At 40.9% G+C, this 27808-nt stretch overlaps 1 protein-coding gene and 1 long non-coding RNA gene across 3 annotated transcripts in view; one reads left to right on the forward strand and one right to left on the reverse strand.

Annotated features, from left to right (window-relative positions):
- The window catches only part of CREB5 (cAMP responsive element binding protein 5), a gene marked incomplete at its 5' end in the record, with an annotated part of 353505 nt that overhangs the window by 7526 nt on the left and 318171 nt on the right, over nucleotides 1-27808 (reverse strand). For both annotated transcript variants that reach the window (XM_084620345.1, XM_084620346.1), the window contains 2 exons: nucleotides 5756-5983; nucleotides 11498-11821. In XM_084620345.1, coding sequence (XP_084476471.1) covers nucleotides 5756-5983; nucleotides 11498-11821 — 552 coding nt within the window. The remainder of the gene's footprint in view (nucleotides 1-5755; nucleotides 5984-11497; nucleotides 11822-27808) is intronic.
- Nucleotides 5936-26289, forward strand: LOC311516365. Its single transcript, XR_014710392.1, has 4 exons — nucleotides 5936-6021; nucleotides 13642-13788; nucleotides 23979-24107; nucleotides 26077-26289. It is a non-coding gene; the product is annotated as an uncharacterized lncRNA (long non-coding RNA).

Consider the following 27808-nt stretch of genomic DNA (forward strand, 5'->3'; position numbering starts at 1 on the left):
GATCCGAGGAATGGAAAACTTGTCTTATGAAAGGAGACTCAGGGAGCTTGGCTTGTTTAGCCTAACTAAAAGAAGGTTGAGGGGAGATATGATTGCTCTCTATAAATATATCAGAGGGACAAATACCAGAGAGGGAGAGGAATTATTTAAACTCAATACCAATGTGGACACAAGAACAAATGGATATAAACTGGCCACTAGGAAATTTAGATTAGAAATTAGACGAAGGTTTCTAACCATCAGAGGAGTGAAGTTTTGGAATAGCCTTCCGAGGGAAGTAGTGGGGGCAAAAGATCTATCTTGCTTTAAGATTAAACTCGATAAGTTTATGGAGGAGATGGTATGATGGGATAACATGGTTTTGGTAATTAAATATTCATGGTAAATAGGCCCAATGGCCTGTGATGGGTTTTTAGATGGGGTAAGATCCAAGTTACCCGGGAAAGAATTTTCTGTAGTATCTGGCTGATGAATCTTGCCCATATGCTCAGGGTTTAGCTGATCGCCATATTTGGGGTCGGGAAGGAATTTTCCTCCAGGGCAGATTGGAAGGCCCTGGAGGTTTTTCGCCTTCCTCTGTAGCATGGGGCACGGGTCACTTGCTGGAGGATTCTCTGCTCCTTGAGGTCTTCAAACTACAATTTGGGGACTTCAATAGCACAGATATAGGTGTGAGGTCTTTTTTAGGTGTGGTGGGTGAAATTCTGTGGCCTGCGTTGTGCAGGAGGTCGGACTAGATGATCATAATGGTCCCTTCTGACCTAAATATCTATGAATCTATGAATCTATGAAATATGTTGTAAGTTTTAGTGTCTCCTCTGCTAGTTCTCCAGTGACAACAAAGGAGGTAACTCACTCCCAGGAGGTGTTAAATGACTATTAATCAGCAGGAGGGATTTACAATGCTGTAAGAGGGCTGTGCACGCAACACACAGTGGGGCATTATTCATCTCTGTGACTCAGCAAAGCCCACCAGGACATGTTGGGGCTAGTGTTTTCCAGGCAAATGGACTGAGTATATAAAATAGGTGACAGTGGCATCATGCTTTTGCCTTTCTCGTCCCTCACCTGTGCTGGAAGCAACAAGAATGCTGGGAAGACAAAGACTTGAACTGAGGAGACTGGTCCCAGGCTTAAAGGGGCAGCCTATGTATTAAGAACTATAACCTATCTGTAACATCCACTGGAGTGAGGAAAACTGCTTGATTGAAATACTGCCTAGCTTAATAAGGTTTAAGATTTAGACTGCGCACTTCGCCTTTATTTTCTTTGGAACTATATCTGACCTTTTGTGCCTACCACTTATAATCACTTAAAATCTATCTTTCTGTAGTTAATAAACCTGTTTTATATTTTACCTAAAACAGTGTTTTGCTTCAAGTGCTTGGGAATTCTCATTTAAGTTTGCAAAGGCTAGTGTGTGTACTCTCCACATCGAGGAAGGGTCAGACTGGATAATAAACTTATACTGGTCAGGCTTCTGACCAGGGCAAGATGGTACAGTTCTGGGTGCAAGGATGGGGGCTTGGGAGATTTGCTGGTGCCTATGTGTGATTTGTGAGTGGTTCAGGGAGCATTCATGCAATTTAGCTGGATGTGGGGCTCTGTGTGTTGTTGTACTGAGTGATAACAGTGCATGGAGGGATTTGTTGCTTGTCACTAGCAAAGCATTGTGAGAGACAGACCAGACTGGAGGATTAAGTGGGTACATCGGTACCCCAGTTCCAGTTGTACCCTAGGGATCCTGTCACATGGTGTCACTGAGACTTGGTGGGATAAGTCTCATGTCTGGAATACTGGTGGAGGGGTACAGCTTATTCAGGAACGAGGTGAAGGGTGGGGCGGGGTAGGGAAAGGAAGTGGTGCTGCATTGTACATTAAGAATTCACTTGTTTTAAGATCCAGAAGGAAGTGAGAGGCAGACCAGTTGAACGTCTCTGGATAAAGATTAAAAGGGGGGGAAAGGAGTGATGTCATGGTAGGGGGGTCTACTACAGACCACCAAATCAGGAAGAAGTGGTTGAGATATTTCTAGAACAAATAACAGAAATAGCCCAAACAGAAGACCTGATAGTAATGGGGGACTTTACCCACTCATCTGTTGGAAAAGTAATACTGCAAAACACAAAATGTCCCATAAATTCATGAACTGTATTGGAGACAACTTTTTGTTTCAGAAAGTAGAGGAAATAACCTGGGGCACAGCCATTTTAGACTTGATTCTGACCAACGGGGGGAATTGGTGGGGACTATAAAGGTGGAAGGCAATTTGGGTGAAAGTGATCATGAAATGATAGGTTTCATGATTCTAAAGAAAGGAGGGAATGAAAACATCACAATAAGGAAAATGGACTTCAAAAATTATACTTTATAACAAACTTCAAGAACTCATGGGTAAGGTCACATGGAAAGAAAATCTAAGGGATAAAGGAGTTCAGGAGACCTGGCAGTTTCTCAAGGAGACAATATTAAAGGCACCACTGAAAACTAACCTGGTGCAAAGGAAAGATGGAAAGAAAGGCTAAGGCACAAAATGAGATTAAACTAGCTATAGACGTAAAGGGTAACAAGAAAACATTCTACAAATACATTAGAAGCAAGAGGAAGACCAAGGACAGGGTAGGCCCATTACTCAATGAGGGAAGGGGGGGCGGGGGGTGGAAACAATAACAGAAAATGTGGAAATGGCAGAAGTTCTAAATGACTTTTTTGTTTCAGTTTTCACCAAAAAGGTTAGTAGTGATTTGATGTATAACTTAATGAATGCCAGTGAAAATGAGGTAGGATCAGAGGCTCAAATAGGGAAAGAACAAGTTAAAAATTACTTAGACACGTTAGATGTTTTCAAATCAGCAGGGCCTGATGAAATACACATTAAAATACTCAAGGAGCTGACTGAGGAGATATCTGAGCTATTAGAAAGTATCTTCAAAAAGTCCAGTAAGATAGGAGAGGGAAAATATCGTGCCAATCTATATAAAAGGGGAATAACGATAACTCAGGGAATTACAGACCAGTCCCCTTAACTTCAGTACCTAAGATCATAAGAGCGGCCATACTGGGTCAGACCAAAGATCCGTCTAGCCCAGTATCCTGTCTTCTGACAGTGGCCAATGCCAAGTGCCCCAGAGGGAATGAACAGAACCGAAAATCATCCCCTGATGCCCATTCCCAGCTTCTGGCAAACAGAGGCTAGGTACACCACCTCTGCCCATCCTGGCTAATTGCCATTGATGGACCTATCCTCCGTGAATTTATTGCTTTTTTGAACCCTGTTATAATCTTGGCCTTCACAACATCCTCTGGCAAAGAGTTCTATAGGTTGACTGTGGGGTGTGTGAAGAAACACTTCCTTTTGTTTGTTTTAAACCTGCTGTCTATTAATTTCATTCGGTAACCCCGTAGTGATTGTGTTATGAGAAACCGTAAATAATACTTCCTTATTAATTTTCTCCACACCGCTCATCAGTTTATACACCTCTATATATACCCCCTAGTTGTCTATTTTCCAAGCTGAAAGTCCCAATCTTAATAATCTCTCCTCATACGGAAGCTGTTCCATACCCTAATAATTTTTGTTGCCCTTTTCTGAACCTTTTCCAATTTCAGTATATCTTTTTTAAGATGGGGCGACCACATCTGCACGCAGTATTCAAGATGTGGATATACCATGGATTTATATAGAGGCAATATGATACCCGGAAAGGTAATGGAGCAAATAATTAAGCAATCAATTTGCAGACACCTAGAAGGTAATAAGGTGATAAGTAACAGTCAGCATGGATTTGTCAAGAACAAATCATATCTAACCAACCTAATAGCTTCTTTTGACAGGGTAATAAGCCTTGTGGATTGGGGGGAAACAGTAGGTGTGGTATATCTTGACTTTAGTAAGGCTTTAGATACTGTCTCACATGACCTTCTAATTAACAAACTAGGAAAATACAATCTAGATGGAGCTACTAAAAAGTGTGTGCATAACAGATTGGAAAAACATTTCCAGAGGGTAGTTATCACTGGTTCACAGTCAAGCTGGAAGGGCATATCAAGTGGGGTCCCGCAGGGATCAGTTCTCGGTCTGTTTCTGTTCAATGATTTAGATAATGGCATAGAGAGTACACTTATAAAGTTTGAGGATGATACCAAGCTGGGAGGGATTGCTAGTACTTTGGAGGATAGGATTAAAATTCAAAATGATCTGGAAAAACTAGAGAAATAGTCTGAAGTAAATAGGATGAAATTCAATAAGGACAAATGCAAAGAACTCCACTAAGGAAGGAACATCGGTTGCACCCATGGGAAATGACAGCCTAGAAAGGAGTACTGCAGAAAGAGATCTGGGGGTCACAGTGGATCACAGGCTAAATATGAGTCAACTCGGGTCACATTTCAAGAAAGATGTGGAGTATTTGGAGAAAGTCGGAAGAAGAGCAAAAAACTGATTAAAGGTCTAGAAAACATGACCTATGAAGGAAGACTGAAAAAATTGGGTTTATTTAGTCTGTGGAAAAGAAGACTGAGGGGGGACATGATAACAGTTGTCAAGTACATAAAACGTTATTACAAGGAGGAGGGAGAAAAATTGTTTTCTTTAACCTCTGAAGACAGGACAAGAAGCAATGGGCTTAAATTGCAGCAAGGGAGGTTTACGTTGGACATTAGGAAAAACTTCCTGTCAGGGTGGTTAAGAACTGAAAAAATTGCCCAGGGAGGTTGTAGAAACTCCATCATTGGAGATTTTAAAGAGCAGGTTAGACAAACACCTATCAGGATGGTCTAGATAATATTTATTCCTTCCATGAGTGCAGGAGACTGGACCAGAAGACGTCTCCAGGTCCCTTCCAGTCCTACGATTCTATGATTCTGGTAATTCTTTTTTAACTTTCCCTTCACTGAATGCAACTAGGCTTGTAGATGTACTGATGCCAACCAGCATGTGCTGTGAGCTAGCTGTTCATCATCACCCCCAGAATCCCTTTCTTCAGTACTTTAATCCCTGTAGAAAACCCGGTGCCACCAGTGGAGGCCAAAACATGGTCCACAGACCAAATATGGCTCTCTGAGTTTCACAATACAATACATGGCTGCTCTCATCTAGATTCTGGAATGTGCCATTGCTGCTAAGGATGGGACGAGTCCCAGTGTGAAAAGCTACAACTTTTTCAGAGCAGAGTCTACTCTGCTTAAGATAAGCCATGCCTCCATATTTAAAATGAGGGCTGTAGTAGGCATGGGCTTTTGACTCCTAGCAACTGCAAGAGCAGCCGTTAATCAGACAAAATCAAGGTGCCTTTGGTGCAGAGGCTGCCTGCACTTTGACCACTTATCGCTTTCAGACTATATTTATATTCTGTTTCCTTCTTTTTCTTACCACCGGGCCATTCTATTTATAATCGTGTCCCGCTGTCTTTGAATTAGGACTAGCTGCATACCCTTTTCTGAAGAAGCCTTTTATAGCTGAGTTACGGTCACTTAAAAAAAAAATAAAAAGAGTGACAAGAAAAATAAATAAATATATGACTCAGTCCAGTAAAGCCTCTGAATCCCAAGCTTTTCCTGGCTGGTTTTGCTGAAATTTTGTTTTTCATTTACAAGTGTATATCTTGATTGGTCAACTTTAAGTATGTCTGTGTTCTCATTATTAATCTAACGTGCAGCGGTAGCACATATGAGAACCAGCGGCTGGTGGTGTACCAAAAGCCCTTGAATGTAAACAGTGCCTCTATGTCTTGGGAATATAGACAGTAGCTCACACCTGAAGCTGCATATTTGTTTGGGTGAGTTCTTCTGCTTTCTTTTCCAGTGACATCACCCAGACCTTCCTCTTCTGTCTGCAGCGTGTGGCAGCCGCTCGATTCCTTTCCAGAAATTTTCGCCGCCTCTCATCTGGGTCTTCATCCACCACCCTTCTCCGGCGACCCCCGGTGGGCTGAGGCGGCTGTATTGTCTGAGTGGGCTGCATCTGCTGTGCCGCTGGTGAAACCTAACGGGAAAACAACAAAAACAAATTCAACGTAGATGGTGAGTGGATAGGCTCTAGTTGATGCTGCGAATTCCAAAAAGGAATAAAAAGTGATGTCAACTGACATTTAACAAAAATACGACCAGAGTGTATTTTGAGATGGCAGACTTTCTGGCAAGATATGAGAGTGGCACAAGTAGAAAGACTCCATCAGATGCCACTTAAATTATTCTTTGACAAAAAGCCAACATGGCTAAGGGGAGATTTTTGGAATGGGCTCCTGAATAGCAGCCAGGGAAATTATTTTCCCCCCTTTGGTTATTAAAATGTTTTATTTAAGTTGTGACAAAGAAAGCACCTGATTGAAGAATGAAATGTCAGGCTTCTCACAGTGACTTTTAATTAATCAAAGCAAGAGACTGGAAACCTTGGGATTTTTTTCATCCCATTCAGAGTTTTAGGACATCTCTGTTTCACGTGTTCCTTAATGTATGTTCAAGTATCGTACACATCTTTGGAGAGGCCAGCAGTAATGCTATTAGAACTTTATGCTGGGATTATCTAAGGCATCTAAGGATCTTAGTTGACCGGCCCCTATTAAAAGTGAAGGGGAGTCAACTGCCTTACTCCTTTACTTATCTTTGAAAATCCCAGCCTTAATCATGCTACAGTGTCAATGTGGAATATAGGACTCCGTGGAAGCCTGAACTGTCAAATCAGAATTAATCCTGGTATTCTGGCTAATGGCCAAAAACCTGCAACTTGTCTCTGGTGACTTTAGGGGTTGGGAGTGCTCAGCAAGTTGTAGGATTGAGCCCTACATTTCAACTCAGGGAATTACCATCTGTCTGCCGCCCAGGTGTCAATCAAAAGCATGCCATCCCCTTGCAAAATCACTTTTCTGTCTGAAGGTTTTAATCTAAAGGTCACTGTCAGGGACAGAAGTCAGTGAGCATTATTATTCTATTTTCCAGTTTGTTTATGCATTGGCAGCATTTTGTGTACAGGCAATTTCACTTTGTCCCTGTGTAGCTGGTTAGTTTCTCCCTTGTTTATAAAAAGAAACATGAGCAGAAAAACCCCAATGGAAAAACTCATTTAAAGAAGGAATTTTTTAAAAAATGTGAGGACATACTATTTACGGGATGTTTATTACAAACTGATTTTTTTAAAATTAGTCAGTTCTCACACATGCTGGTAAAAAGCCATAAACCACGACCACACTCCAGTCTCCAATGTTGCTACCATTGGTGGAGCTGCACCAGTGGAGAATTACAGCTTGCTAGTGTAGACGCAGTCACTGTAGTTACTAGCATTGTTGTGGTGGAGTAATGTTTGGGACTTCCCTTAGCATGTAGTGCCCGCTAAGTGGCTAAAGAAGGTTATTGTTGAGTAATGCCAGCTGCTCCCCATCCACTGGGGCTGAGCTTGCTACCTCTTTACCAACACGTCTGAAATGTAGAGGCCTCAAAGATCGCTTTTAATGACAACATAACATCAAAGGCCTTTCACTTTCTCCATACACCACCTTTTGAGACTTCAAAGACTGGTTATTTATGTTTCTGGACACCAAAAGCTTTCCTTCGCCTGTTACTCTCTCTGTTTCCATCCGGCATAAAAAGCTTTTCTGTCTCTCGGTTCTGTCAGTCGGGTCTGCTGTGCCAACATATAGCTATAGAATTTTTTTTTATGAGGTGATATTACTCTGAATAAATAGTGAATAGTTTAATTTTCAGTAAGAACTGGCAAGAGCCAGTTAATAGAACATCTTCCTTCCATCTCTGGCAAGTATTAATTAGAAAGGCTGCAGTTGCATCACTAATGATGTCACATTGGATAATTGATTCAACCTCCCAGATATATCATGACCCTGAAGTCTATTAGGCCTTATCTTGATAATTGTCTAAGCATTATTCTCCAAGGACGGCTCCCTCTCCACCCCATGTGTTGTATGCTCCATTAAGAAAGAGGATGTATAAGGATCATTAGGATTCATTCATTTTTAAGGGCTGCTTATCATATATCCTGATCTACACAGTGGCGGAATGGCAAAAAGAACAAAACAAAATGTAAACGATCCTGCTGTGCCTAAGGTGTCATGGTGGAAAGTTTGATTGAAAGAAATTTCAATGTGAAAAATATAACAATACTCACATCATTTTTGTAAAACCCGAGGCAAAACAGTTCCCACAAAGCAAAACATCTATCACTCAGAAAGGGACACACTAAATGACTATTTCTACCTTGATCCTTGATCCAATACTTTCCTCTATTCTTTGCAACTTAACACAGGATTAGTACTCGTTCATTCATTTTAGCAAAACATAATTCATTAGGTTCATGTGTGTCTTAAAATGCCTGTTGAAAAGCATGCAATTAATTCTGACATTACACAAGGGCATGGTGTAGAATAATGGAAGTTATGACAAGGGAGCATGCAGCACACAGCAATTCAGATCATGCCTTTCTTTGACAGGAGGCGTGGAACTGAAGTATCAGGCTCAAGAGAAAAAGGAAGTTAATAATTAGTAAAATGCACCATAAAATTAATGTGTCTCTTGAAGCAATCTGACCCTCAAAGAGGCCGATACCCAGTGATTATGGATGGGTTAAGAAAGTAATAACCTTGTATTTATTACTTGCAAAACCATTCTTTTATCCCTGTTAATGCCTCCTTTCAGAACGCGTTATTGCTGTTGTGTATCAGGAGGAAACTATTGTATTGTCAAGGGAAGCAGCTGATCTATAGATCCTACTTAGCCTCCAGCCAGTGGTTCTCAACCTTTCGTGACAATTATGCCTGTTTACAAGATGAAGACGTCTCTGTATCAGCTGATGTCCACAGTCTCAAGTTCCACTGTGGGTGCTCCAAACTTCATGTTCCTGTTTGAAATGAGCTCCACCAAGGCTTGAAGTGTTCACCATGGAATCAGATCCAGCCAATGGGGTACTAGGCCCCACAACAGTTCATCATTAAAGTAAAGAGCAGGAAGCCCCAAATCCTGAGTCATGTAACAGAGGTGGGGTGTCAATACACTAGCTCATTAGGCTGAACGAGCTATTATCCTTAAATTTTGTACATTTATTGTTCACTGGTAGTCAATTCATCAATATATTGGTAGCTCAAATCAGGGCCCTATCCTGCTCCTGTTTAAAGTCAATGGGAGTTTTGCTATTTATTTATAGACTTTTCTATGGTGCTCAACTGAAGTATCTCAGTACCTCAGGGCAAATCCCACAGGGCTGGAACCTCCTTGCAAATGGAGTGCCATGCAGACCAATCTCTAGCTAGGTCCTTCAGGCAGCCTGGCTGGATGTTCAGTCTGTGTCTGTCTTTGGCAATCTTATCTGAAGCTTTTGGCACCTCACACACACTAACTAATGTGTCCTCACAACACCTCTGTGAGGCAGGTCAGTATTATTACCCTCATTTTAAGATAGGGAACTGAGGTGCAGAGAGATTAGGTGACTTGCCCAAGCTCACAGAGTGTCAAAAACAGAGCGGGGAACCCAGATCTTCTGAATCCCAGTCTAGTGCTCTGAGCCCCAAGATTACCTGTACTCTGTCACTGACTTCAAGGACAGCCAGATCACACCTCTTTTGCTTTCTATGTTATAAGATTATATAGGGTCTTTTACTGCAGTTGTTAAAGAGCTCTGGAAAAAATAATTAATAGATGGAAAAACAACAGAATTTATAACATTTTACATTAGTAAATACTGCAGGGAAATACCACCAACTTGCAGCAAGAGCAGTAACAAAGTAAAACAAGATGTCAGTAAATAGTTAATGTAGTTGGACAGTGGGATGTCAAATCCTCTTATTTTTAATGTCTTGTAAGTTTTTCTAAGAGCTGCCTATGAGGTATCTGTAAGCAACTAAGTGCTTCACAGATTTAACTCCTCCTGGGTAATAAGAAGTCCTCTTTGTTCTGTATCCATGACTCCACTCCCATTCTTCTTAACTCAGATGATAACTTTGCTCTCCAGGCCTGCTATCCTATAGCTGACCAAGGGCCTTCTCTTTCTTCTCATATCTCCCTGGCTTGTCTGTCTTTCACCACATTAAAATATGGCCAGAAGTCCTCTTAACATCAGCTCTGCCTATGCCGAAATCCTTAGTTGTGAGTTCATTACTTCCTCTTTCAACTAATAGTTTTTCTTAATCCCTACTCTTTAAATGTCAGGGAGTTCAGAATGCTGTAGCAAGACAACCCTTTCACTCCAAGACCTTCATCTTCCATCATTTTCACTGGCTTCCCATCATCTGAATCCAATTCAAAATTACCTTTCTGGGTTAAATCTTTCTCCAGCACCTGGCTTCATCCTCTCTCTCTCTGACATAATATTCACCTACTAATCCTCACCTGTTCTCCAGGCCAATCTTGGCCTTCTCTCTGTCTCCATTCTGTAATTCTCTACAGCTGTAATTACAAGTGTAATTCTCTTTCATCTGATCTATCTACAGTATCTGGAACTACTACGCTCTGACTACAAGACAATTAATAACTTCAAGTCTTTAATTCTTGCCTTAAAATTAGAGGCAGTGACTGCAAACTTGGGATCTGGATTTGGATCCGAATGTGACCAAAATGGAAAAGTATTCAGACTGTAGTTTTTTGTTTGGTTCCCATGATTGAAATAAGGGCCAGCAGCAAAATTTGGATCCAGAACCAAAGTATAGGTGTACTTAGATCTGCAGATTTTGTTTGAAGCCATCTCTACTTACACCCTTATTTTTTGAGATAGTCTTATGATTGACATTCACTATAAAGTGTCTTGTGATACTTCATATGGAAGTTGCTATATTATATACAAATAAAATATATACAGGATCAAACTCATCCTTCAAATATGCATGTGCAATGCCATTTACTTCATTGGGGCTTGTGGGACCATCTCTGAGGGCAGAGTGTATTGAACAGTTTAAAACATGAGCTGCCAAGTAGTCAGCCAAGCTCCTTAGACTATGTCTACACGGTGTTTTACAACCTCTGCAGTGAGTCTCAGAGCTTGGGTCTACGGATCGGGATGCTAAAACCAGCTGTATAGATGTTTGCACTCGGGCTCTGAAACCAGCCCCCTTCCCCGGGCTTCAGAACCTGAGCCTGAATGTCTACACAGCTGTTTTTAGTGCCATAGCGCCAGCCCAAGTCTGTGGACCCAGTCCCTGTTTTAAAACGCAGTGTGGATGTATCTTAGTGCGCCAAGCTACACAGTGTGCCAAACTCCGTAACATATCAACAGCATAAACGTACACTTGGCACTTTGCAGAGATCATGGCTTGAACAAGCTTTGGGGTTTTTTGGTAGAAAATTAGACATTTGAAATACATTCTTTTCTTTGTTTCTAAGTACATTTTGATCTGGGATTTTTGAGCTGGAGCTTGGTGTAAGGTTGTGACCTGGCAGCCAACAACAGAGTAAATCTATTAGCAGCCAGTTGACTTGCTTTTGAAAAGCCATGCGCATGTGATCTGTTTTTTTAAACTTGCATCAGAACAGAAGAAGATGACAGCTCATTAAGTGGTTCTACCTGTGCTTGTCCACCTGAGTGCAGTGGCGGGTGTGGAGAGGTCTGGTGATGTGCCGGGTGTGTGTGAAGGTGCGAGTGGGAGTGATGGTGTGGATGGTTCTGCTGGTGATGGGGTTGAGGATGAGGATGGTGTGCGGGATGCTGGTGCTGATGTGGGTATGGGTGATGAGGTGGCAGTGTCTGGTGCTGATGTGGATGTGAGTGCATATGATGATGTGGTGTCTGGTCCTGTCGGGAGCTCATCATTTCCATCATATGGCCCATGGTGTTCATATTTCCATTTGACATGGCTGCAGGATGATGAGTCAATGCTGCCTTCAACCTCTGAAACAGAAAAAAAAAGGGGGGGGGGAGAGAATTTGAAATCAATAATACATTTATTAGAAGTTCATATTTCCAGATTTGTAGAAACTCTTGACACCTGAAAGTGTCTGGTTCTATAATTTTTTTTCTAGATTTTGCTTCTTGACTTAAGTATAGTGATTTTCATATAACCTTCAATGTCTGTTATGTTATAATCTAGTTTTTCAGTCATTATCAGTCAAAACCTATAGAACACTAACTATCTAGATCATAATTTAACAGCTACAGATTTTCATATGATTGTGCTACTATGCTGTTAAGGAAAAAAGCATTCTTTTATTCTTAGTCGGCTCATTAAGTTTAAAGTCTCATGCAGTCGTGTTTTTTTTTAAAAAGAATACCTGCTAAAATGATGCATTGAACAAAGATCCACACTAATTTACCATCCAGTATTACAGACATTTTTTTTATTGCCTCAAAGAAATAGAATCTTGACCCTTCTTTTAAATTTCAGAGCCCAAGAACACAAGTCACTTTTCAATATTTTACCTCATAAGACCAAACTAAAAGAACTATTAGTTAAGTGTGGTCTTGCCATTAAGGTCCTTTGTGTCTGAGCTAGAAAGCTCAAATGCTAGCTGTGGGTCATTGTTGCATGCTAATCCTGCATCGGTTCTGTCCTCATGTCTTTTAATGATGCTGGAGTTGATTTTTGCAGTTCTAACTCAGGCAAAGCTACAGTTAATGTCAATAGGATTCTTCTAATTCTCCCACTTTAGGGTATCCAGCATTAGCCAAAGGAAGTTTAATCTGAGTAAGTATTGCAGGATAAGGTTCTTTTGTTCACTGTAATGATAGCTAAAGGCGGAAGAATTTCCCCCCTCAATTATTGGATGGTACCAACGTATTAGCCATGTTGTCACACCAACATAGTCTTCACATTGGATTACCTAAGACCAGCTTTCTATTTGAGCTCAGCAAAGTTAGTGCCAAAGTTAGTTGTTTTCAAAATCAAAATGTACCCCCCTCAAAACTCCGGTTAGCCAGCACTTTTATATATCATGAATACCTAACAAATGTGCCCACACTGTATTTGTCAAAACACTCTGAAGCTGAACTACAGTATGACCTGTTCTAAATGGCATAGTTTGCAAAGCCAAAAATGGGGCGAGGGAGACCTAATTTGCAAAGAAAATGTCTTCTTTTAGCTGCAAAAACTGTGGCTATTACTGTGGCATGACTTCAAGCAGAATACAATATTTTGTTTTCTTTCCATGGTACCTTCTACCACATCCATTTATTTGTGATAGCAAATCAAGAGAGACAGTGAGAAGCCTGACATACAGCTGGTTTCAATCAATAGGAGTAATTTCCATTTGGTCTGTGTATTTTACAAGCTCCTTGTTCACGTTTCCCTATGGGAGGGTGGGCCAGCTGCCCTGGATCTGGATCCTGGTAAGAAACCAGCTATCTCCCCCATCCTGTCCTAGTGCAGCAACAGCGGGTTGTCCAGCCTCTGAGTTCCTTTAACTTCACACTTCACACACCGACACTCCCCCCCCCCCCCAGGGCAATTTATTTTTCATTAATGAGAGGCTGCTGCCAATTAGAACATTTGGGGAACTATAAACATTTTCCCTTGTCTTCAGCAAGATCAACTGTTCGTGTTGTAGAGCGCTGGAAAAATCCCCGGAATTTAGTAAACTCTTTGTATTGTGTATGTGTTGGGGTGGGAGGGGAGACTTCAGTTTTGTTGTTCGTTTGGGTCTGGTAATTCCAAACTGCAGTTTTATTGTAGTGTAGAATACAATGTGATGGCACCACCGTTACATATTTTCTAGTGCATTTCAAGGCAAAGGGACTCAAACAAAGATACGATCAAGTACCCAATCATGCTCCCATTCTCATCAGCAGAAGTTATGCCACTGACTTTAAAGGGAGATCCTGGTGCTCAGCAATTCTGAAAACTGGACTAAGAAAGAAGACAAGTGAGTACTTGGAACTCTGCCATTTTTTCCTGAGAGTAGGTGGCATCCACATTCCTGAAGATCCCCACACTGTTTTCTTACCTTATATTACACCTCTAGATGCCTCATTTCAGAGTAACCAGTCACCTAGGCAAAAAGGACTGCAGGACATTTCTTTAATAGCCCCTCATGGCGGATCATTAGTTAACCAGAGAGACTGCTGTTGAGCATCACTGAACAAACCCTGCCCCTGGCAGAAATGAGTAGCAGAGACTAAAATGAGGAATTGGAAATTAAATTAGGTTTCGTGCATGCATCTGCAATTTGTCTGACATCTTTACTTCTTTTTTGCCATTTTTTTCTCCTGTGTCTCAACATCAAAAACTTGATGGTTGAAAAAATTGCCATTTTTTTTCCAACAGGAATTTTTCCCCCAACATCTCCTGTGGAAAACAATTGGTGTTTTTAGAAGAACCCAAAAGTGAAAAAACAGATTTTTTTTCTGATCCCTAGGTTTTTAAAAACTGAAAATAATTTGGCATTAGACATTTTCTGTTGAAAAAAAAACCCAAACAAACCTGAACCCTGGACGGAAAAAAACAATCAGTTAAAATATTTGTTGCCTTCTAAAACATATTTTTGTTGAAAAGAAATGTAAGTAAATTATTTTTATCTAAACTTCAGTCACTGCATGAAATAAAACTGTATTGTCTTATTTATCTTTTGTTTTTTCTCTAGCTCCTATCACAGTAGTACTCCAGGTTAGGACAGCAAGGAAGCAATAAGGATATGAATATTGATGTTCTTCTAATTCTAATTCAGTTTGTCCTGTTGCACTCATATAAATATATCAAGCAGTCTGTCCCTTTCCCCTGCTTGGTGGACATGCCTAAATCCCATTAACATCAGTGAAGAAACATGACCAATTGTAGTATCAGCTTAATATCGGCAATGTCCTTCATACACAAAACTACCATAGCTAATAGTATTGCAATGGGGAAGCTGAGAGCAGAATTTGGCCTAGGGTACTTTAGAGTGTCACAATGGATTTTCCTCCTTGCCTCATGCAATGATTGTGACGGGGGAACATGAGAATAAATTTCACTCAATTCTTGGCTGTTTACAAATATTTCATACCGTAAATAGCAGAAATCACTTTTTGCAAATCTTCATGCCATTTAAGTTCATAAAAGCAAATTGTAGGTGACGTTCCCCTGTTGTTATCTGGACCAGTGATCTGCTAGGTCACTCCAATCCTCGACTCTGGGAGCCAGCCTTACCCTGCTCTGCTGTGAAAACCCCACTCGTGAGCTGTTCATGCACAGCCTCTAGCATGTAAACTGCTCCCAGTTATGTGAGTGAGCAATTTTGGTCAGCTGCTGCAAGCATTGTGCAACCGAATGACACTAGCCAATATCTCCGGTCCCTGACACAACCCTAGGAACCTCCATCTTGCAGTGTCCAGTTATGCCCTCTGGACGCTGCAAGCTTATATGAGTTCATCAACTCAACAAAGAAATTGATATGTACCAGGCTTGTTATCCCAAGGGGAATCTCTGACACCCTTCAAACAAAATGCACTGCTTCAGGTAGAATAAACAAATGTATTAACTACAAAAGATAGATTTAAAGTGATTATAAGTCAAAGAACAAGAAGTCAGATTTGGTCAAATGAAATAAAAGCAAAATGCATTCTAAGCTGATCTTAACACTTTCAGTGCCCTTCCAAATTAAGATGCTTCTCATCATATGCTGGCTGGTTGCCCTTCAGCCAGGCTCTCCCCTTTGATCAGCGCTTCAGTCGCTTGGTGGTGGTGTCTGTAGATGGAGGTGGAAGAGAGAGAGCATGGCAAATGTCTCTCCCTTTTATCATGTTCTTTCTTCCCTCTTGGCTTTGCCCCCCACCTTCAGAGTCAGGTGAGCATTACCTCATCGTAGTCCCAAATTGACTAAGGGAAGGGGGATGACTCACTCGAGAGTCCAACAGATCCTTTGTTGCTGCCTAGGCCAGTGTCCTTTGTTCCTGTGAGGATGGGCTGGGTTTGTCCCATACATGCCCTGATGAGTTGTGAACTGCCCCTCTGCTCCTGGAGAGTTTTGCCGGGGCTTGTTTTAAGCCACGAGGACATATTTTCAGCCTCGTAACTATATACATGAAATTACAACCTATAACATTACTATAACAACAATGCTCAGTGCATCACGAGCCTTCTGAAGACATCCGACATGACAAACTTTGCACTGGATACCACACAATCATATTATAAGGATGAACATGGGGGTGCAGGGAGTTCCCCCAAAGTACAGAGACTCACAGTCACATTGAGAGCTTGATCCTGCATTCCTGTGCACTTAAAACTCCTTCTGTCTTCAGGAGTTTGAGGAATACAAGGTATGCAGGATCCAGCCATAAATCACACTGTCCTAAAGTTAAGAGAAAGGGGACACAAGTTGCTAATCTTCTAATTGGGTGACCTTAAGCAAGGTCTCTGTGCCTCGGTTTCTCCATCTGTGAAATGGTAATAATGATATTGACCTCATTTGTAAAGCATTTTGAGATATATGGATGCAAAGCAATATGTAAGAGTTAGGTATTATTATTATGACTCACTCTCAGGCTGTTTGGCACATCTAAATTATACTCTCCCATTCCTCTGAGCTCTTTTACATACTCTGTAAGATTTTGTAACAGCACTATAACTGGATTTCCATCAAGTCTACAGTATATCTCAGCTTCTAATAAAAAGCTAACTCTGTTGTTCTCCCAAACTCAAACTTGCTGAATTGAATTAATCTTTAAGAAGTGATAGAGATCAGTTGAAAACAATGAAACCGGCAATAAAACAAACTGCAGTGTACACAAAAGATGTACCCTCCGAAGTAACCACCTTAATACCTCTGAGATCAGGCCTTAACCTATGGTGTGCTGTGTAGCTTCATCTCCTACTGCCATCCATATAAGTTGATGACATCATCTCACAAGATCAGACCTTCAGACACCGATCATTATCATTTTGTTATTTCTGGAAGTGTCACACTTGGAAGTTGAACAATGGTAGTGGCTACAATAGTACAATGGTGTTCATCACAAAAGTACCATCCACTGGTGATAGCATTGCTGAAGGGATGTCCATTGTTTTGGGAGTCCCTAAATGTAGGTTAGACCAAAATGGAAGTACCAACATAATAACAGTAATAACACCTAGCTTCTATTAGGGATTTTCATCTGTAAATCTCAAAGCACTTTACAAAGGAGCTAAGCATCATTATTCCTTTGCATAGAATATTTTTGACTTCCAATTATTTAGAAAAATAAGTTCCCTGTTAATTTATTCTATATCCATTTTTGATTAATAAATACCCTATAACAGGGACAGAAATATGCTGGAGAAATACACTTGAAACACACTCTGTGTTTCTTGATTATTAAATGCAAGAAGTGATATTTGCGAAATGTTAAAGTTGACATTTATTTGCACCGAACTCAGGAAATTCAAAGTTAAGGTTCCCACAATATTTGTAATTCAGCCTGTGTGTGTCCATTATTATTTCCATTTTTATCCAGTATTTGATTATTCATTATTCTAAGGAAAGGAAGGAGTGAGAGCAGCAGAATAAAGACAATGGATTTCAAAAAAGCAGACTTTAATAAACTCAGAGATTCTTTAATAAACTTTAATAAACTCATAGGGTTCCAGGGGATGAAAAGGTGTTCAGGAGCAATGGCAGTTTCAAGGCAACAATATTGAAGACACAACAGCAAACTATCCTGATGTGCAGGAAAGATAGGAAGAATAGTAAGAGGTCAATATGGCTCCATCAGAAGATCTTCAATGAAGTGAAAATCAAAAAGGAACTCTACACAAAGTGGAAACGTGGATGAATTGCTAAGGAGGAATACAGAAGATTAGCACAAGTAGGTAGGGACAATATCAGAAATGCTAAGGCACAAGATGAGTTATACTAGCAATGGACATAGAAGGCAATAGAAGAAGTTCTATAATACATTGGAGCAAGAGAAAGACAAAGAAAAGTGCAGGTCTTCCACCTAATAGCAGATGACATCAAGAAAGGTGAGGTGTTTATTACCTATTGTGTTTCAGTCTTCCCTAAAAAGGTAATTGTGACCAGAAAGTTAACATGATTAATATTAATTATAAGGGGGAAAGAACACAGGCCAACATAAGGAAAGAACAGATAAAATAATATTTAGATAAGTTAGATGTATTCAAGTCATCCTAAGGTTCTTGAGAAATTAGCTGACAGAATCTCGGAACTGTTAGCAATTATCTTTGAGACCTTAAGGAGGACAGGTGAGGTCCCAGAGGATTGGAGAAGGGCAAACATAGTACCTATTTTTAAAAGGGGGAACAAAACGGAACTGGGGAATTATAGACCAGTCAGCCTAACTTCGATACCTGGAAAGATACTGAAAAATTATTAAACAAATAATTTGTAAACCCCTAGAGGAAAATAGGGTTACAAGGAATAGCCAGCATAGATCTGTCAAGAATAAATCATGCCAAAAATCAATCTAATTTCCTTCTTTGATGGGGTTAGTGGCCTACTGGATAATAGGGGAAGTGATATATCTGATTTTAGTCATTTCTTTGATACAGTCCTCCAGGACATTCTCAGAAGCAAACTAGGGAAACGTGTATAGATAAAATTACTATAAGGTGGGTGCAAAACTTGTTGAAAGACCATACTGAAAGAGGAGTTACCAATAGTTAGCTGCCAAATTGGGGGATGTACCTAGTGGGGTCCCACAGGGTCTATCCTGGGTCTGGTACTATTCAGTATTTCATTAATTACTTGGATAATGCAGTGGAGATTATGTTTATAAAATGTGTGGATGATACCAAGCTGGGAAGCGTTACTAGCACTTTGGAAGACAGGATTAGAATTAAAAATGACCTTGACAAATTGGAGAACTGGTCTGAAATCAACAAGATGCAATTCAATAAAGACAAAGTAATAAAGTGCAAAGTACTATATTTAGGAAGGGGGAAAATGCACAATTACAAAATGGGGAATAACTGCCTAGGCAGTAGTACTGCTGAAAAGGATCTGGATCAGGAATATGAGTCAACAAAGTGATGCAATTACAAAAAAGGCTAATATTATTCTGGGTCATACTAACAAGAGTAGTGTATGTAAAACACAGAAGGTAATTGTCCCATTCTACTTGGCACTAGTGAGGCTTCAGCTGGAGTATCGTGTCCATTTCTGGGTTTCTTTCTCTAAAAAACAGCACTGACACCCCAAATCTAAGCACCCCTGAACTAGGCACAGGGAGTAAAATTTTGGATTCTGATCCAAACCCAGTATTCTGGTCCAAGTTTTGAAGCTTAGATCTCTGTCTAATATTTTCTAATGCTCTATGGTTTGAACTCTATATAGTTATGGCTGTAGCAGTGGTGGATCAGAGATTGCAGAAATCCACCCCACGTAGGGAAGAGAGGTTGTAACGGTGTCAAGCAGCCACAACCCCACTGTTTTAGGGGACCAACAGCACTGCCCCCAAACAGACAGAGCATCATGGGTGTATGCTGCTTCAGTGTCGCCACAGCAGTCTCTATGACTGAGCTTTAACTGAGCTCCTACCAGAGATTAAACCTACTTCTATGAGCATAACTCCAGGGGAATGGGGACAGAGGAAACTCCCTGTCCTCCCCTAGGGGTGAATCCCAAAAAAGTAAATGGTGGATATGTTTTCCTCTGATGTGCACTTTTGGCAGATGAAGAAAGGGATGTATCCTACTGGGCTGATTTTCAGAAGTGCTGAGCATCCACTATTCTAAGTGAAGTCAGTAGGAGGTCTGGGTGCTGAGCATCATGAAAAATCAACCCATATATTTTCACATAATGCACACAAGAGAACTGTATTCAGGTTTTTATCCCGTGCCCATTATCCTGGTATCTGAGCAACTTCTTCATGGTATCCTTGCACTTGAAAACAGAAGTTGAGAATATTATACTCCCTTGCTGAATTCTTAAACCAAAAACACTAACTCACTGAAAGCATGACTCTATGGCTACTGGTAGAAGAGGATAGCTATTTATTTCCATCTGCATAATACCTATTAACACTAATCATATTTAGTCATCCTCATTCCGGAGATTGAACACCCAGTATGTGAGACTTGAGTTTTGCTTTTGCAGGTGTAATTTTGGAAACTTGTTACTGGTAAACACATTTTAAAGGACCATTAGGAGAGTCAAAATCTGATGCACGTACGTTTTAAAACTACATTTTATTGTTTTAATCCCAGATGTAGCAGTACTCAAGGAAGCATACACACACACACACACACACACAAGTCCACTGCTGTATACACAGGATACAATCAGATTCTTAGATTTTGTTTCAAGATTATACCAATGAGTGTCTGAAATGGAAAACCAAGGCCATAACTACTTACAGCCATTAAAGATCCCAGGACACTGTTTCAAAGAGTACTGATGTTTGTTTGCCTAGTGTCCTGACTAATTCAACGTGGGTAATTAGATTTTGCCTACCTAACATTCCCATGTAGTTTCAGGGGAAGTCATTTTTCATTTCTAAAACTAAGTGGTCCCTAAATATACTGTATAGTCTGTAAAGTATTTAGAGATTTTTCTGGAGAAACAACATTATGATAAATAAAAAGTGATACTATTCTTATAGGATTATTTCATGTTTTTAGACTGAATTCCAGTAGGAATAAAGTACAATGACTGCAATTAAACTGATGGCTTTCAATTACCTGCCTCTGATAGTCCAATGACTGATGATTTCCTATGTACAATATTCTTATTCTCTCTTTCTCTAAATATCCAAACACATGATGCATGGGATGTAGCTATAGATGATACAGTCTAACAACCTTAATTTAACCAAGTTTATTTTTGGAAATTTGCCTGTTTCTTAAATAAATATGTCAGTGTGGATAATTATTAATAGGAATAGCTATCTGGATTGATATGTATTGTCCCCTCAGTGGCTCCATGCAAAGACCAAAGTCTCTTGTGCCCTCCCTCTTAACAGCTTCTCTTCACACCTCCATTGTGTCCCCTTGTACATCTCCTCCCTATGCCACACCAGATCGCTCCCATGTCTCTCACCACCCCACTCCACAACACCCTCCCTCACAAATCCCTGCTCCCTTCAAGCTACAGGACTTTGGTACAGACACACAGTGCTCCACATCCACCCCAAGCCCTGTGCACAGTCACATTCCTCCTCCTTCAACCCAGTCCTCATCCATAAACAAGCTTCTTTTCCCTCAGACGTCTCCCCCATCCCAGTACTGTATCTGCAGTAACTCATCACTGTTTTTTAACCTCAAGGTACCCAGGACTGAAAGTCACCTTGTTAGCCCCCTGCCTTCAGCATGAGGAATTGTTGCTTGTGCTTAACTGGGTGTCAGCTCCCTGACACCACCAGCCTTTCAGCCACCAAGCACTCTCCTCTGGGCTATGCCTTACTTTGCCTTGCAGGTTAACAACAGGTGCACCCCCACCTCCGAGTCCCTTTGAGGGGTTCCCCTGGAGTATTCAGCCCCTTCTCCACTGAACATTCACAGAAATACCACTATTCAAGAAAGTAAAAAGGTTGTTATAAAGAGGTGGATGATAAATTGTTCTCCTTAACCACTGAGGACAAGCAGTAATGGGCTGAAATTGCAGCAAGGGAGATTTAGGTTAGTCATTAGGAAAAACTTCCTAACTGTCAGGGTAGCTAAGCACTGGAACAAATTACCTAGGGAGGTTCTGGAATCTCCATCATTTGACATTTTAAAGAACAGGTTAGACAAACATCTGTCAGGGATGGTCTAGATAATACTTAGTCCTGTCTCAGTGCAGGGGACAGAACTAAATGACCTGCTGAGGTCCCTTCCAGTCCTACAATTCTATAATTCTGCTGTTCCCAAAGGAACAATGTACACACCAGCCTGTATGATTCAACTCAGAATCAGCGCCTTGCTTAGTATCACAGCACTTAGATATATTTATAGTGAAAACAAGAATAAGTTTATCAAAGATTCAAGTGATAGTGAATGAGGATATTGAAATCAAATGGTTATATGTAAAATAATATCATAACACATTTTCTAGACACTAAACTTGACTAACAAGTTAAGCTCCTCTCTAAAGAAGTTTATCTCACCCGAAGTTCTCTACAGAGTTTTCAGCCAAGGTTGGCTGAGATCCCATTTTCATGAATGTAAACACACTGCTCGTTTAATTCCTACGTGCTGGATAAGAGGGTGTCTTCTTTTCTTTCTACTTATACTCCCTAAAGTTTATTGTCTGTATTCAGAGACAGAATAACCATCTGTGACCTATTTTTCCTGCTTCCTTGTTGACTGCATGTCTCTTTGTTTACTTTGTATGTAAATAGGTATCTATTGTGTTAGCTTACAATGCTTAATTTACATCCCATCAGAGAGACAGGAGAATAAACATCTTGTCTGAGCAAAAACCTGTTTTTTCACCTCTGCCGGTGACTCATACTTTGATACAGACTCTAAGAACGTTTCTAATATACACACATAACTCCTTACATAATGCCTGTACATATATTTCACAATGATATTAATGACCAGTGTGACCTCAGCTTTCACTTACGACCTCACACAACATTCTTTGGTGCACTCAAGTTTACATACCAGAATCAAGATATTCCTGTAACCCTCTTGCCAGTTGGCATTCAGGGGTTCTTGGGTCACAAATCCACTTTAAGAAATGTAAAGTACGAGACATTATAGACAAACACAAACATTTTATAATATTTTAACAGAAAAATCTTTCCACACAATAACCACATAGTCGAAAGCAGAAATGTTCTTTTTTTCCATTAGGAAAAAAAAAAAGAGCGATATACACTGTTTATTAGTACCTCAGTTATATTCTCTTTCAAAACAATACAGCAGGGTTAAGCTAAAAATAAACTTTCCAAGCAAGTAACCTTTTAAAATATAAATCCAAATTTGCATGGCCTGATTTGTCAGTATAAATCGAGATCCATCTACAATGGAGGAAAAATGTATCTGCTGACCCATTCTGAACTGATTCATACTAACACTGTTTAAATGCAGCATAGTCCTGTTGATGGTACAACGTATTTGTCTGCAGCTTTAAATGGCTGTGCCCCACTGTACACATTGACTAGATAAACCATGTTTAAATCACACTTGCCCGATCTAAACATGTCTTTGCTTAATTCCTGCTCCCCTTCTTTTTCCTCATTCTAGGGAGGCAAGGGTGCTGTCCATTCGGTGAGTCCCTAAGTCATCCTGCTAGTGCTCAGGACAGCCAGGTGTAAACATGGTTTTGTACTATAAGAAGCAGTTTGGCTTCCCTATAGCACATAATGGAGGCTACAGCACATGTGCAGGATGTCTAGGGCTTTGCCACAGCCCCAAGTGCTCTGGTTGACACACTCTCCTCTAACAAGGAAGGTAACCTGCCTTGCTCTTGTGTGGGTTCACTGTGGTTAGAAAGAGCTCTCTTCACACAATTGTCCCAAGTGCACCATACAACAGAGGGGAGAAAAGGCAGGTGCACATTGTGTGGGCAGGAGGGCATAAAGAGCCTTCCCCTGTACAATCAGCATTAAGGGCCAAGCAGAACTGCAGTTCCCTGCACTCTGGGGAGCACAGAGACTGCTCTCTCCCTGAAGGGAATGCAGTGCCCCAATGGAAGTGGGAAGGAAGTGGGAGTCATGGCTCCTTTCCCCCGACCTTGCACTGGCCAGCAGCACCTGCCAAACTCATGTGAGACAGAATAATGTCCCTCCCACAGGATGTAATGGCACATGCAGATTGCCTCCTGGAGCTCACCGTCTCTTACTATGGGCTATGCTAGGTGGCACAATGGAGTCCTTAGAAAGGTGCTCCGGGGACCCAATTTCTCCACCACCTTCCTCGACTCTCATGGTCTTTGAAAGAGGGTGGAAGGAAGCATTTATAAAGACCTGTTTTGATGCTTAATGCAGCTCCCTGTCTATTCTCTCAGCCTCTCTATTAGCCATCAGGGTTAGTCTTTCTGATACCAGCACTGTGATATTCATCTGACACATGCGCCAGAAAAAGTCACATTCTGACAAAGATCGTAATGCTGTGATCTCACACTTCAGCACTCTCAGTAACTAACAGGGGCACTAGCTTCCTGCTGCTTCAGAAAGACAAGGTTTGGAGAGATTTTAAAAACATTTTTTATTCCAGGCTTGCTTTTCTCATTGTGAAGCTAATGGCTGGTGGCACATAGCAAGGCAAAAGGGATGTGGTGAGCTGGAACAGGCCAAAAAGAACACAGCAGCTGTAACCGACATTGGGAATAAAACTTTAACAGTTGTAAGTTAAATATATAAAATAAACTTCAGCCAAATTCCAAATTGTGTATTTTCATCCTACCTACCTAATATGCCCCCTACAGGTTGAAACAGAGAAGTCAGTCTTTGCTTCCACTACTACATGCTGTGCCAGTACTATAATGTGGCACTTGTAAAATAGCTAGCTTGTTCCGCCTCAGAGGAGGCTGCATTTCAGAGGTGGGTGATGTTACCTCCTACCGGATTTATGGAACTCACTTAACCTCCCTGCTTCTCTGTTTCCCCACCTGTAAAATGGGGATCATGATGCTTAGCCAATTTTTGTCAAGTGCTTTGAAGTGTGTGGAAGAAAAGCAGAACAGAAGTGTTAACGTGTAATTAAGGAAGTCTTTGCTCAACAGAGTTTACAACCTAAGGGATAAACTGTGCCATTTGGGCACAGCGGTGCAATGGGGTGGGAGAGAAGAGGGGGTGCGCGAAAGGCACAATCCTTCTCTCAGTTATGTGGTGTGCAGGGGGAGTGGACAGTGGACAAGGGTGATGTAATCCATTCTTTAGGTTGCAGCTAGATGGGAACTTATCTGGATCCGAATGTATCTGAATCCAAACTCCCCCACAGTTTAGGAGTATTTGGATTCAGGCTTTTCCTTCTAGCAGATGTTAGAGCGGGAAGTGATGACACCAAGAGGCTTGCAGAACATGAAAAACTCAGGGTGGGAGAGGGATTAGATGGCTCCATTTGTCTTTATGCCACCTTGTACTATTCCTTAGAGAAATGGATAGTGAGGCCCTGGTCTTTGCCTCCATGCGATGTGAATTCATATCAGAGCAGCCTGAAAGCTGTTTGAGGTTAACAGAGAGAGAACTAGAGAAACCCGACACTGCCGTATTAAGCTAGTGAACCACATCATTCACCCCACTTTTTTAACAAGTATCTTGTGTGCTTAAATTGCAGCGGGCTCAGATCTGAACCCAACCTGCCAGTGGAGCAGACGATCTCTCTTTCCCACAGCAGAGCATGGAATGTTAGCATCCTACCACAGTCTAGAAGCTTAATAACCCATTATCAACGTGGCCAAATAAGTTCCCACTCACAACTACTTCTCCTTGGAAGGCTGCCAAAGTATAGAAGACAAGGAGGGGGAGGGTGAAGCCAAACCAAACCGGGGGCTTGGGTGGGAGGGAGGAAGGGTTAAGACAGCTAATTTTTCCTTTTTACCCTGTGGTTAAAGCAGCGACAGATAATTTATCACACATTTTGATGGTGCTCCAGCTGGCAGGAAAAAGAGCTATCTGTTTATTAATTCAATTAGCCTGCTTATTTATCAGTGGAGGGCTAGAAGGTGCAGTCACAGGCCACGCTGTGCCAGTTTCAGCCTGTCTGCAGCTGGACCTACAGGGAAACAGTAAGATGGAACATTCTCACCCCTCCAGCTCTGACTATGTGCATTGATCGCTGCGTTTATCCAGAGCTTTTTGATGTGAGAAAAGGAAAAATTACAAAAACAAAACAAAAAACCCCAAACCCCATACATTTTTGATGAATGCTCAAGATGGGCCTAAAACAGAGGTCTGGCTTTTGTGCCAGCAGGACAATGTCATAAATGTATTCGTTATGTCTGACATTCTGCCCTGAATTAATTTTTTAATTCATGAAAATCAATGAATACATTGTTAATTTCAAGTTCAATGGTGATGTTGTTCCAAAAGACTCACTAATATAACACTGAGGTGATGTTTAGTGTAATGAAGCTCCCTAATTACCTGCCAGTATTTGAAATCTATAAAAAGGGGACATTTGTGAGGGAGAAACAAACAAAAAACCAAACAAACGTATAACTCCACTGAATTCCTTTGAATTAGGCAAGTGTTTCAGAGGGGCAGGATGGCAGTGATGTGCTGGAGGAGGCTCTCAGGGGACCCCGGTTAAAATTCTGCCATCAGATTGAAGGAAGGGTCAGTAAAGTATTTTCTTTTTTTCCCATTGGCAGGTATCATCACCCACAAGTCCAGGCCCTTCCACAAGCAGCCATGCACCATCAAATAGATTCTCCAATTCCTCACGCCTCTACTCTACGAGCACGTGCTCCCTAGTATATGGCATTTATTCCCAGATCAAAGGGGAATTGTTTTGGTCAGAATCTCTTTTTAAAATATGACTTCACAGAACTGTACAGTGAGAAAGTGATAATTATTTTGTTAAAAAATAAGCAGTGTCCTTGCTATGGAAGGGTATTTGACATGCATGTCCAGCCTTCAATAAAATGTATTGTTCATGAATATTTGTCTATGCTAGTCTTTTGCTGCAGCTAATCCATGGATGTTTCTAAACTACCTTATTGATTCTATAGAATGCATAGAAAGTGCAAAACTGGCATTTCATTTATCTCAGTTTGTTTTCACAAACTACAAAAAAAAAAGGGGGGGGGGCACCTGGCAAGGAGGTTTTAGAGGAAGAAAGAATAGTTTTATTCCATCAGTGAGAATAGGTCAAAATCCAGCATCCTTCCTCAGCTAAGGTTGAATGAAAGTTTTGTGAGAGCAAGGATTAGGCGATCTTTAGTGTCACTCCTAAATTGCAAACCAAATAAAACGGAAGAACTAACTCAAACTGGTCAGTTATTTTAGCTGTTTGTAGCTTTCCCTCCTCCAAGTCCCTGTCCACTCCAAACTTGGAGATTTCTGGCGCTATTGGTTCAAAGCTCTAGGTTCAGAAATGTTGTGGGAAGAGCCGGTCCTTTGAATGGCCAGAGGCGAGCAGGGCTGTTGCTAGCAACCTGAAATATATATATGTGTGGAAGATCTGATATGATACCCATAATCTCCAAGGTACACATACGCACCTCTACACTAATATAATATTAACATAGCTGGTCCAGTTATATAAGCCTTTTTAGCTGTGTTTTGATAAAAGGCTTTTATCTTGCTACATTAAATTATAATTGTACAACATGGCACACATGGCTTATTCCTCCCTACCGATACAGAGCCCATCACGGCATGAAAAAAAATAATCTAGTGACTTCTTGTCACTAAATATTACTAATTTCTCTGAGATTTCAACACTGCCATAAACAGTAGTTACTTTTTTTTCCTGTGGTTCATATAAAGCATCAAACTTCCTCATCTCCCTCTCACACACTTACGTGCACAATGTTCTAATTTAGGCCTTAAAAAAGAACCAGGGCGCATTCCCGCAACCCTCACTCCAGCAATTAGTATTTTGAGTCACTGACTGCTCACATGAATGTGGGTTTCTCATGGAGTAAGAACTGGCCCATAATCACTTGGGAGCTCTACATGTCACTCTGTTCATTCGATTCCCCAACCCTCCTCTTCTTGATGTGTTTAAAGTAAGAATCTGTTTTTTGTAAAGTTTCTCCAGGCAAACTTTAATATTATGAAACTGTAAAAATCTTACAGGCCCTTCAGAGCCAAAACACCATATCAAGTTAGGATGGCAATGCATGTTTCCACTGCAGATGAGCTCACTTGAGGCTTTAACAAAGGTTCCCAAGAAGTTTAACCTGCCCCACCGATCATCTCCCCCACCCCCTCTGAATTTTCCTTTTTGCTTCTCATGCCTGAGGATTAATTTTATATTTTGAACTGAGATTCTGTTTGACCGATGATTCCACTAATGCTGATAGTTTAAGCCACATATCAACATTTTATAAATTCTTAATTTTCTCACTGCAGCCATATTGAACAGTTTTGTGCAAA

Source organism: Lepidochelys olivacea (genome assembly GCF_965140295.1).
Source record: "Lepidochelys olivacea isolate rLepOli2 genome assembly, chromosome: 2".
Taxonomy (NCBI): domain Eukaryota; kingdom Metazoa; phylum Chordata; order Testudines; family Cheloniidae; genus Lepidochelys; species Lepidochelys olivacea.